The 13,186-nt window shown below is 39.7% G+C and overlaps 1 protein-coding gene across 1 annotated transcript in view; it reads left to right on the forward strand.

The window, feature by feature from the left end:
• Positions 1 to 13,186, forward strand: part of LOC143189083 (disintegrin and metalloproteinase domain-containing protein 10) — a 173,091-nt gene that overhangs the window by 47,441 nt on the left and 112,464 nt on the right. Inside the window, exon 3 of the mRNA XM_076393728.1 lies at positions 954 to 1,075. Within this exon, the coding sequence (XP_076249843.1) occupies positions 954 to 1,075 (122 nt within the window). The remainder of the gene's footprint in view (positions 1 to 953; positions 1,076 to 13,186) is intronic.

A 13,186-nucleotide genomic window follows, 5' to 3' on the forward strand; every position in this document is an offset into this window, starting at 1 on the left:
GTAAAGTTTGGTTCCGCTTTGCGCAGTGGTTCTCATTAGAGATATGTATTCCACTGGGAGTTCTGCGTGAACCAGAAACAAACTGAACCTTAGTAATCAGTAGTGGGATCTCATCTTTCTTATGTGCATTACAAAGCTTGAATAATCTACGTTGTCATGTGGTAAATGACTTGTAATAATTGTATATAATCGGGAAAGATATAGTTGTTAAGCAATCCTCTATTAATACAGCTTAAATGAGATGTTAATAAAAATGAGATTGAAAGGTAAAGCTATAGGTGATGCTACATGGATGTCCCAAACTTTGAATCACGACACACGTAGTACACTTAATTAATGCACTGTGGACATAGTAGATTCATTACACTATATTGTGTAGTTATTAGATGACATGTTGCCCCATCAAGTTCAGTTTACCAGCAGCAGTGGTTCTCAGCTGGTATCTCATCAGTTTTGTAATGGTGAAGCTAGTCACAACGAAAGATATTAATAATTAATTATCGATTGTATGTGTACGCGTTGATGTAAACTTGTTACGTCAATCCAAATTCTGCGAACGTAAACAGTTATTAAATTTATTATCGTTACGCAATATTTTACTAGCGTGATTCTCTTTTCGAAACCAATATTACAGTTTGAACCGTGATTCATTGTTTGAAGTATAATAAATCTGGCGAAATTACATTTACAACAGTGGGAATCTGCGATTCTAGGCGAACGTCCTGGATTAATAAATGGCCGTTATTGGATGAAAAATGTTGTAGCAAATCGTTTTGTTCCTTATCGAAACATTTATTTCATTTTCCACTAACCCATGTGAGGCAGTCTTATTTACACGATTGTAAATAATCCTAACAAATAACGATTTCATTCCAAATCAAATAATATTATTGATAATCTATTATCTAAATCGAAATGAATGATTGACGAACCTACCTATTTGATCTGTGTAGAGTTTTCAAGATGAGGCTCACGAGGGATACAAGCTTGTTCCACGACAACGTCGTCTTCGAGGGATCTAATGGCCAACAAATCACGTTCGATCCCTTGCACGCCTATAGTGGAACGCTCGAGGGTGAGTCTAATTAAATTATTCAATGTTCTTCAGTTAAGGAAGTACTACAGAATGCAAGGGTAACAGATATTAAGTAATAGCTACGATAAAAAAGAGAAAAGAATTTTCTTTCTCTGTTTCATCTCTAATTAAACACATTTAAATCTGCGTCATATAAGAGCACATTAAAAAATAAAACTCTATGAAAAATGGAGTGATTCTGAATCTTTAGCTAATATATTGTACAGCGATTTTATTTTTTTTTGTACAAAGATTATTTTTCAATAGACTCTCCATCACCACCACCTGTTAATAAAAAATACTCTAACAGCGAAATCACATCTTGAATCACCAAAAAACTTCAACGCTGAAAGCTCCGGATAAAAGCGCCTTGCTTTCTCGAATCTGCGCGCGAAAAAAGGCGACGATTCCGGTTGGTCGGCGATGAAAGGGCCACTCGGCGATTTCCTTTCTTCCTCGACCAGGACGCTCTTACCAGCGAAATTAAAATGCAGATAGCGAATCGATTCGTGGTTCGAGGCCTTCAGCTTCGCGATTCTTGCCGCGGAGTGCTTCGATATTAAGCCATGTATATAGAAGTTCCTTTGCCGCGAAAGGGTGGAGGGGTGTAAGTCGAAGGGATCGGTGGATGGTTCAACGCGCAAAGCACACGTGAACGCGTGTATATTAAAACCGCAGCCAGCCGCGCAAAGGCTGATTCGAAGAAGGTGTACGTTTCAAAGGAAACGCGGATAAGCTCTCGACGATCCTTCCACCATTTGCATTTTTTCTTTTACAGCTCGTTTTCTTTTTCCCTGCCATCGAGGGTTTTTCTCTCCCATAACAGCTTCCCCAGCTACTATCCACGCAGACAATTCTGAATAACTTTTCTTCGAACGGTCATAGCTGTTTGGAATTACCATCGTTCATCGAATATTTTCCAACTTCGTTGTAATGGAGTTTATGTAATGGAATTCGAAACGCTGCCCGTGAAGAGTAGCTTCGCGTTGCGTGCTACGCCACGCCAAAAATCATTGCAAAAATGTTTTCTATTTTCTCCCATCGGTCGGCTCTCCGAACAGGCAATATTTTTTTAATAGAATCCAGCGTCACTTGTCGCGAGCAGATGGCACACGGCATACAAATTCGAGTCACGCGTACCTTTCCCGCGTGTTTTATTCGATTACATCAATTTTAAAATGCATCCTGTCGTCCAGGTCTTGCGTGCAACGAAATTCCAGTAACGCGTAATATAATTCCACGCGCATACACTCGGGACAAACGAAATTAATTTCCAGCCACGGCTCTCCTCCACGAGTGTTTCTCCAAGTCCGATAAATTCTTTGATAATTTTCAGCCGAAATCTCCGATAACCAGCGAATTTCGCCAGCGGCCGACTCATCCCTTTCGTCGCCATTTTTTCACAGTCTATAGTTCACCCTTGCCCCTCACCCCCTGTTCCTGTCTGCTTCCTCTTTTTTTCTCGCTTAATTCTTTGTTTATTCTGTTTATTTTGCTCCGTGTATTACGGCTCGCTTCTTCCCACCCCTTGTCTCTTCGCCGCCTCCCCTTCTTTTTGTATTCGTTACCCCTTCCGATTGCAACGATACAGCAAGCCAAGTGGGTTATTGGATAGTTTCCAATATGCCCGCCTGCTCGACCACTGCGGTATTTTATGCGTCCTCGTATCATTTCCACGGTGCCTACCGACAGACGTTGCCTCCAGGGGGGTGGCTGGATGACATTTAACAAATTTTTATGTAAATTGCCGTGGACAACCTTTTTGTCAGGGTGACGCCTTCGGTGACAGGATTATCATTAAAGAAGTTTTTATTTGGAGGGGTTATTCTTAGGCGATTTTTAGAACTAAGGTTAGTGGTATCTTTACTAATTCAGTAACTCACGATTAAAATCGCAAGTTAAAAATAGTGTTGGATTTTTAGAGAAAATGATCTTCGTTTTACAACGTTTCAACGATAAATTACAATATGATGGTGAATAATAAACAGTTTCGTGTAATGCGACATGATCGCGTAAGGGGTTCAAGATGATTTATACGAAGCTCTCTGTTTAGTAAGACTGGTCTTGTTTTATATGCAAATTGGTACTAGAGCAGACAATCCTTTCAGTTTGACTAGTAAACTCTGAAGGAGAATTTTCTTAGACCAAGTTAACAACTTTTCCCCCTACGATATGGCGAAATTGCGTACCCCAAGAATGGCAATTTCACCAGTTTGCAGGCTTTTACTGTTTTATTCTAAGTTTTATGAAACATTCGATAATTTCACTACACACGTATTTAGAAATATTATATAACGTGTTAACTTTCGACTATAATTTGTTTACTTTCGGGTATAAAATGGCAACTTTATTTGTACACATACTAGCAACGTTGAAATAAGGTGTAGTGTAAGGAGTGGGGGTAAGCAGTTGTTCTCGTAATGACGGGCAAGGGAGATTATAAGTCAGTCAGTACTGAACCATGAAAGTGTGCAGTCGGTTGGCCTAGTCTGGTTGAGTGTTTGAATAAAATTATTTAATATCTATAACCTAGTGAAGTTTTTAATATCTACAACGTCTACAATCTAGTGGAGTTTTCGAAATTTTTAAACATTAGCATAACGAAATTAGGGTCACCTACATTATATATTTGGTCATACTTCAAAAGAGCGCAGTGAAATTTGTATGTAATTATGTTTTATATTAACTCTCAATCAGTTACTCTATGTTGCTTGAAACGAATCGCTTTCAATAATTGTTACTATTCACGTGTTGTTGTATTTACCTATCTGTAATAGAGACATCATAAATATTCCTAATCTATACGAACATGATCATCGTATCTATTAGAGGACTAGTGCAGATATTGATGTAATCCTAGAATGGATTATAACACAGTATTTATTTCATATATGAAATTTGAAACAGATCGGTTAACTGAATATTAAAAAGTGATGGCAGCCAGTTTGAAAAACACGGTTTCAAAAAGAACACATACAAACTACTGTGTTGGTAAAACACATATAGTAACATATTTGTGATACTTAATTTTTAATTTGTTATTTTCGCTAAATAAAGCAAGCATTCTATATTCGCAAACAATTAATATATAAAATTTTAATTTTAATTTCGCAATTTTTGTGTAAAATTTGAGTAGGCACTTTGCCAGAAATGCGATCAAGCCTTACACTTGGCACTTCTGATTCTAACTTCCGATTTCTAACTGTTTATCGTATCATCGAACGATAAATATGTATATTTCCCCTCATAATTGTGAAGTACATTGGGAGTTGTGAATAATACAAAGTGAATACTCTGCTGAAATTTTCTGTTAAAGCGGAGATACCTGAATCGTTCGGGATTTTCGTGGAAGACAACGAAAGCTTTTCGTCGGCGTGAAAGACATTAATATTCATAGGCCGAGCGAAATAATTGTACCGTCACGGAGGTCAAGCGGAACTCTATTAAAGGTACATGGCTGTTTGACGACAAAATGAGGGGAAAAAATTGACCGGGGCAGTACATTTTTATAATTAAAACTTCAAAGCAACGGCAATTTCTGTCGCGCTTCGCCTCTAATAACGAGTTTTATATAAGCGCCAGTGAGTATAACATTACGGTAGATTATGCTCTTTGGATTTTCCATCGCCGTTTTAAGAATATTAATGAATATTTTAATGAGATCCGGGAACCAGAATCTGAAAATATTTCTCTCTCGGCCACAATCAGCTGTATTTTCAACGCAGAAGTGTGTTTCGCTATACGAAACGTTTAATCGTGAAAGGTATTCTTAACTGAAGTATCACGTTTTATGGCGAATTCCTTTTTTGTCTCGACAACTGTGAAACGAACGATTAACATTATTTCGCCAATTAACATTCCATTTTTACAAGCATTTGTTACTGATTGTTCTGACTCATTGCAACTTGCAATATAAATGCGTCCGCTCAAGTTCGCATTTATTAACTAACTGGCATTAATTAAACTTGTTGCGCCTGTGTGCTATCAGTCATCGTATTACAGTAATGCATTGATACATTTAATTAGGTTCGATACGATGAAATACGATAACGATTGTACACCACTAAAAAACCTCGTCGCATATTGAATTTACCCACACTATGTATAATACATGCATTTAAACATTCTATACCTGGATGAGTTATAGCATTTTATTGTACTATGAGGTAATACTCTTTGATTTGCCACAAAATCAAAAAATGGAAACACAAGTGAGTAGATTATGGATGTTTATGTATGCACGAGTAATTTAAGTGAACAAAAAGCCTCAGAAAGAATATTATAATACGCAAAAATATAAAAACTATCCGAAGTTAATTCAACGAAGTCCAAGAAACTACACATTGTAATATTTACAACGCAAAACAAATCTCTTGGTCTTATTTCATTAATTACAGTTATTAAAATATAAATTGTAGAAGCAACCATAAAATAGAGATTAGCATTAAAATCAGAATTGAAGTTAATTTCTACTGAATCTAATTTTTAAACCTTTTGAGTTAGTTTCTCTAGCTTTGTTTAAACCTGTCCTCACGAATACTCCATAGAACTTCAACCCTACTCAAATTTAATCCTAGTCAAACTTAGTCTTAGTCCCCGATCGAATTCCTAACTACAATTGGATCATAATCTCTCAATGAGGTCAAATCTACCTCAAAACACAATTCAGAACACAATTCAGATTTAGCGTTAATTCCAGATTGAACTTATATGAACCCTAGACTTCAACTAAGACTTAGTCCTAGACCTAATGCATATACATATAGTTTCTCACGAACTTCAGATCTAGCACAGGTTTATCTTCCACTTCTGAGGATTCGAAACCTTGTCAGTAAAACCAGAAAGGCTAACCTTTTGAGGCCACGGAACCATCGCCGTCTTCAAGTTAGACGAACTCGCAAATCAATGAAATTTCAAGAGAGTTCATGGAGAAAAGTCGCCGGTGAAGGGTTCGTCAGGAGTCCCCTTGTCATAAACTTCGGTGCTAACGAACCCAAGAAGCACGAAACAAGGTTTCAATTTACGTGAAGCACATTCAAGCAAATCCCCGGATGGCGTAGTCAGCGATTCCCCAGGTTTAATAAAAGGCGGCAGCCGTTCACGCGACACCGCCTCCGCGGAAATTAGCATCGAAACGACGGATTCGTCGGTACCAGGCGAGGGGATCCGGCGATGCCCAGGTCGCAGGATGGTTATACAATAACGTTGCTCGTCATCCATGGTGCTGAAGCGCTAAACAGCTACTTTGCAATCTCCATGAACGGCTTCTCTCGGCTAGGTAACCTTCAGCGGTCCAATTTTAATCATCTAAGAGTCGCGGAGCAGTCGAGAGGAAAGAGAAAGAAACGTCGTGAGACGGGGTGTAAGGGGTAGGGACGTCACTTACGAGGAATTGCAATTTTCTCTAAAGACTCTGGAAGACGAGGGAACGATCTCTTTCTCCTCGCGCACCACCCCACGCAGCCACCGATGGCGGCCGAATTCTACGCCATTGTGCACATCTCTACCGACCCATTTGTCCAAAGCAATTTCCATCCGCGAACGGTTTTCATCGGCTCCAACCCCCCGCCCGTCTCCCAACCCCCGAGTAGTCTTCTCGCGGCTTGGAACTTTTCTCTGTACTCACCCTCCGTTCCCCTATCGCGACTTGCTCGCCGGAGAAATGGAGAAGTGGCTGTCAGGACGCTGACAGGATCGCGACGTTCGAAGAAAGGGGATACTGCAGTGGTAATCGGGACCCGAACCAGATAACTTCCAGTTTCTAGCCCGTGTCAGCTAACTGAGATGTATTCGCTGGGGATAGGGAGATCCCTTTTCCAAGACATCTTGTTAGGGACAGCTTGTCTTGATTACGTGGTGGAGCTGCAGAAATCAAGGCTAGGTATTCCGTCAGGGTTCTATTGGGGGACATGTGGTTTAAATCAATTGAGCAATTTTGGAGACATCCATGATGATCCTTGATGATAGTGATTTAGACTGCGGCACCACTGGATACGTTTTCTGATGAACTGATGTTCTGGCGGCTATGTCTGAACTTGTTTCGCTCGTATGATAAATAGGTCGGACATATTCGTTGGAACATTAGTTCGTCACAAAACGCATTTAGTGGAACCATAGCCTTATTCTCAGCCAAAGTGTATAGTACGACGGATGAAATAATTAAACAATTGATTCTAGAAACAAGCCACTTTGCGAGGCAATTCTACAAACTTATCAGAGTTTATTTACAAGGCTTTCAGTTGAAACGGAATCGTGGTGCGCAAAGAAGTTAGAGTGCTTCCGCCATGAATCTTGCTTTTAAATGAGACCTTCTATCAGCTCTCTACTGTCTCCTCAACTTCCAGTCTCTTTTTATATAAACACTTGAACCATGGAAGTTTTGTAAGAACAACTTCAATTAAACTTGAACTGGATGAACCGCAGAATAGAGACCTCAATGAAATAAAAATCGCAAGAAGCTCCAGGTCACATAGACTTGTCGATGGCATGATCCACGAAAGACGCCAAGCTTTAACACTAGATCGATTTAGTAACTAAGCTCACCACCGAGCATCTCTGAAGCCCATCTCTGATGCCTATCTCGGTTTATCTCTGATGCCGAGCCAGCATCGTGACAATTTAATCATCTGGTCTAGCCTAAATTGTCCATTTATAATTACCAGGGAGACAAAGACGAAGCAGAGAAGCGGAAGCGGAAAGGCAGGGCGCACGATACCTTTGAGGGCTGTACGTCTCTTTCGTTATGAATGAATCCGGCAATGAGTTGGCACGGTACCAAAGGATTTCCAGGTGGCCGCGAAATTAAGCTCGACCCCGGTCTGAAACCCTCCGCTGCAATCTATGCTTCACTGAATTTACTGTCCTCCACTTCCACGACCCGTAGACGACTCCTACCCTCACCCCTCGCAACCACCGCCGCGACAACCCCTCCCTTCCGGTGTTCTAGGCCACGCGCAGTCACACGGGATCCCCTGGAAGCGTCGTTTCTAACCTTCGCCTCGAAGTAAGTCCTGCCAGCTGCTACCAGGGTGATTACTTCTTCATATTTTACGCTCCGCCGACCGCCGCCTCTTATCATCTTGTTCTCCCTCCTCCTTCGCCTCCTGCTCCTTTTCCCCGGTTGCTCCTGAAGTTTGCTCGAATGCTCCCGCCGTTCTCTGTACCCCTGGCGGTAGGAGGTCAAGTCGCCTCTTCCTGACGGAAACTCGCCTTCCGGTTGTTAATCGGACGATGGAAGAAAGGGGTGACCCTAGACCGTCTCCCCCCCAGAGATGAAAGTTTAATCGGGATCGATCCTGGAATGCGGAGACGACGGTGCGACACTTGGGCTCTTCGGAATAGTTTGCCTCCGACGGTGAGAAGGTGTTCGGAAATTGGGGTCGATACTTCAGATGATGCTTTTTCTTTGTCGACGGAGTGGGTTGGACTAAGTGCTATGACAAAGTTTCGCGGGCTGATGAGCAGCGCTGAAAGCGTGTGAAAAGTCGATAAAGTATCTGACGACCTCTGATGTCTCGCGCTGTTTTCGATACCGTCTAACACCTTCCGATATCCTTCCGATGTCGTCTGATATATTTAAGCACTCTCTAGATTTCTCTGATATCGAGTCAGGTTCAATTTCGGACATGTGTTAACTGGGTATTATTATCCCAAATTTTAGCAAACTGAAAACAGTATCGCCCGGGAACTGAGTAATTGTGACACTCGAGGCACGAATAGAGCGAAGTGTCTTTATGTTGAATGACAGAATCCAGCGAAATTAAGATAAAATGGCCAGCTGATTAAATTGACCTCGATTCTGTGTTCTCATTCCAGGTAGCAACCGGACATAAATGGAATTAATTTACGTGCGCCAAGGCAAAGATGCAGCCTAAAAGGTTCCCTCCGAGCTAATCTACTGTTGGTACCATTGTTCTTTACAATTCTTTGTAATTGTCTGATTGCGACTGGGTTTCAACAAAAGGATAAATGGCTCCGTTCAATTTATTCCTCGTTGACAATGACAAAATTGCTCGGGATCACGACAAACGTATCCGAAAATGAACGTTCTAATCAAGTTAATGCGTATTTTCCTCGCATCGCTGGCGCGCTGAGTTACGAGCCGAATTTCGCCGGGTGTCTCAGGCTCCCTCGACTCTCCATCAGGTTCTGACGCCAGACAGGCATTCCTACACTTCCAACGCTTTAAATTCTAAAGCTATTTCACTGCCAACCCCGATGTTTTGCCAAATCCTGACTTTACGTTCTCACAATCCGACAATTACATGCTGGAGTACAAAGCGTCCTGGCTTTCGTAGAAGTATTAAGTAGATTAAGACCTTACTGTGCAGATACTGCCAATATTGAAACTATCAGGGTGACCAAAAAACCAACTCATCATATAGATACGTAGCGTATCTACTTTCGAGGGTTGAAACCATCCCTTTAAAATAGGCTACTTGATCTCTTGATAATAGTGTACATAATTTGTATTCTAGATACCTACTGCTTCCTTCTTCCTATTTTTCTAATATTTTTAAAAACAGCTGCCTGTTATTTTTTTTGATTTTCGAAACTCACATACGAAATAGATAATTTCAGAATAATACAAAGATTGATGCAGAGATATCTGTCTTTCATTTTTAAAGGAGTATCGTTTCATGAAACTAGAGATTACGAGCTTATAATATATCTGGATTATGAAGGTGCTTATTTTAACGAGTTGAACATTTTATGAAAATTTCTATAGATAATCCTTTTTAATTTTTATTATAGAAATCTGCTGCATGTATCAGTTGTCTGAAGACAGAACAAAAACTTGACAAGTAATACCTACGAATCAATTTCAAGTAAAACCTAGTTCGAAAGAATTCAGATCAATCTATTTGTAAGGAACGAGCAACTACTAAAAGACGTTTAACGTGGTGTAAAAGCTCCATTGAAGTCGAAGTAAACGGAAATTCCTCGAATGGACGGTTAATCTTTTGTGTCGCTTTTAATACATTGAATACTGCTCGTAATGCACTTCGATTTCATTCTTGCAACGTAAATTACACGCGTATTGATTGCCAAGGTACCGAATCCAATTTCCACGTAAAATGAAGGCTTCAGAGGAATGACGTTTAATAAAGTTGCACTTCCGGGTATGGGGTGTTCGCTACGCACGTTTCGAGATTAGAAATCTCGTTACTATCTCGTCCCAGTTCCATAGATATAATTCGATGTTTAATCTGAAACGAATGTCTCAAAATAGTGAATCAAAATTAGACAACTCAGACAGAATTGATGAAAGGTTAATTCCAAATATTTTCAATTTCTTGAATTAAATGCACCTTGAGAACCATGGATATAACTGATAATCTTTCGATAGATACGACTATTTTCGTGGAAATATTCCGTAAGAAAGGAACAAAAGAACAGAAAAAGATAACGGCAGAAACGAATTTCTTCATCTCCAAGGAGGAGGATGTAACAGCTGGTGGTAACAGGATAATTACTTCTTAGCATTTCACGGCTCGCCAAACCTTGAGCACATTATGCATCCCTGCTCGAAACCTGCCCAGTACTTTTCAGGAACTCGTGACTCCCAGCTCGCGAGTAACCTTGCCATTACCATGGAACTGTGTCACCCATCTACTTTCACTATCATTTGAAGTGATCGGATTCCAAGGTGAATTTAGATTTTTCACTTTAGGTGATCATCGCGACTGATTCATCCAAAGTAAAAAACGTAAAGGTTGTTTTCATCTGCATTTTATTCAAACTGAGCATTGAAAGTGAATAGTAAAGGAAGTAGAGCCTCGAACTACTTTTGATGAAACAAATGGATGACTCATCCATAGTGAAAGTACGGCGATAAGTATAAACCTAATATTTACAATATTTTGTGCTATTTATCTACAAGGGATAAAGTTATTAATTTATTTCTGACACTCAATATTTCACTCGCCGACATATGCAAAACTAATGAAATGAATTCAACCACTGGACTGGTGTAAATACTCCATAGCTTTCATCTTTCGTTTTCATTGTGGATGAATCATCTGCGATGATCAAAGTAAAAATCCAAAGTAAAAAGTCTAAATTTGCTTTCAGACTCGATGAAACCTATGCAAAAGTTCCACCTGATCTTTTGTCTAGCGGTTTGATTTTTTTCTAAGAACCGAATCTCTCGATGAATCAGAGCGAACTGTCGGCGCAAAAGGTTTATAAAGGGCATCAGCAGGTGAAGGGAGCGGCAGAGGCTCGACTAGAAGCTAAAACCAGCCGCGATAAAAATGTACGAAGCGTTGTTCATATTCATTTGCCGCTTAATTGGAAATTTACGACCACTGAGAATATATTACGAGGGTGTATGGTGAAACTGTCGGCCGTAACTTTCGTGGCTATGAACTTTAAGCGCGTATCAGCCTTATCCGTTTCCACCCTCCTCGGCTCCGTACACCCCGCGAACGAGCTATACATCTTTGAAGGCGGTAAACATTCATCGCAGACTTGATTCCAAAACATCTATATCGCTACTGGAATAAATTGACCAGTTGGAAAAACGCCGAACGACTTTTCCGGTGTCCATAAAACGTTGCTGTAGCGCTCGTAAACAGCCAGCTACTCGTCTCTTTGCACGAGCCAGTGAATCAGGGTGCGTATATTGTCGAACAGATTCGTTGTTTCGCCGAGTTGTGACGCGACCAACGAGAATCGGTTACGATGTGTTGCCGTGTCCTCTTCTGGATGTTCGAACACCGTATTGGATCTTTTCAAAATTCGAGAATGAGTATCGAACTACTTTTTCATGCTGGCTACATGTACGTACAGTATCGTTTTTTCGGTATTAGAGAGACACTAAAACGGCTTCGCCATTGTAGAATACAAGGTATTGCATGGAAAGAGAATGTAAGTAGTATGAGGTAGTAACTGGCCAGACCTACCCTTATCGTTTATGTATGGAGCATTTTCTCGTTTATGTTTCTACTATTTCATGGAAATTATTTGAAGAAAATGACTTTGAGTTCTATTGTTTCTTATTCATGTTTTAGAAGAGACAAAGGTAGAGTATTTATAGGTACGTAAAGGTCACAAGCACATTTCTTATCCAGAATGTAAACAGTATATATTTCTATACTTTATGAGCTGTTAAAGGAACTCAAATGGAATATGAAATGTTTTATGTTGTAATGTCGAATATACACTCGTTTGTACCTTAAAGCTAACATGTCTATATGCTACACTAGAGTAGTTAAGACATTTTATGATTTTACAGATATGTACAAAGTGGATCAGAAAGTACTTTCCAATTTCTTTCGACTAGAAGTTTCGTAAAAGTAGGTAGTACCTGTTTATTACAAATTTATTGAGTTAAACTTTATTTCGGGCAAAGAGAAAAATTGCAAAAATTACAAGGAACGAAGTATACAATTTTTAAAAATCGGAAAGTGACTTTTAGTCCATTATGAAAATTAGTGAGCAATAACAAAGTAAATAAATGCTAATACATCTAATTATATCTTTTACGATTTAATTGTAGTAAAAACTTCAAGCTAGAAGATACTTATAGAAATTATTTATGCAAATGTTACGTCAAAACTTCTAACCTAGTAATGATTAGAGACTCCTCTGTCACTCTTAAAATATATATGCGTTTTCCAGCAAATAAGATCATAGAACATTTTGTGTGGCACTTGGGCTTCTCTACCATCTCCTAAAATATAGAAACACATACTGCTTATACCCTGCATAATACGTTCATCACAAACAGTGGACTTACTATACTATTTGCTGAGGTAACTCATCCCTAAACGTAACCCAATGCCTCAAATTACACAAGCTCTAGCTGTGTTACAGAATACATAATAGAACAAATCCAACATTGAGCTACAATTGTCAGATATTCGCATTCTCATCGTTTGCATACACTACTCTGTAATAATTTATATCTAACAAACCGTCGTACATGTGCAGGTCAAACTATGAAATCGCCTGCCGCAATTATTATGAATATAACCAAGAACAATCTCTAAGAGATTGTTAGAAGTAAGCGTGTAAGTTCGAAATGGGGCGCAAAGGTTAGGCGAATTTAATGGGGTATGAAGGTATAAAAATGATGTCGCAGAGCAGGAGGTGAAGAGCGAGATA

The sequence above is a fragment of the Calliopsis andreniformis genome, chromosome 3 (assembly GCF_051401765.1).
Source record: "Calliopsis andreniformis isolate RMS-2024a chromosome 3, iyCalAndr_principal, whole genome shotgun sequence".
NCBI classification, from domain to species: domain Eukaryota; kingdom Metazoa; phylum Arthropoda; class Insecta; order Hymenoptera; family Andrenidae; genus Calliopsis; species Calliopsis andreniformis.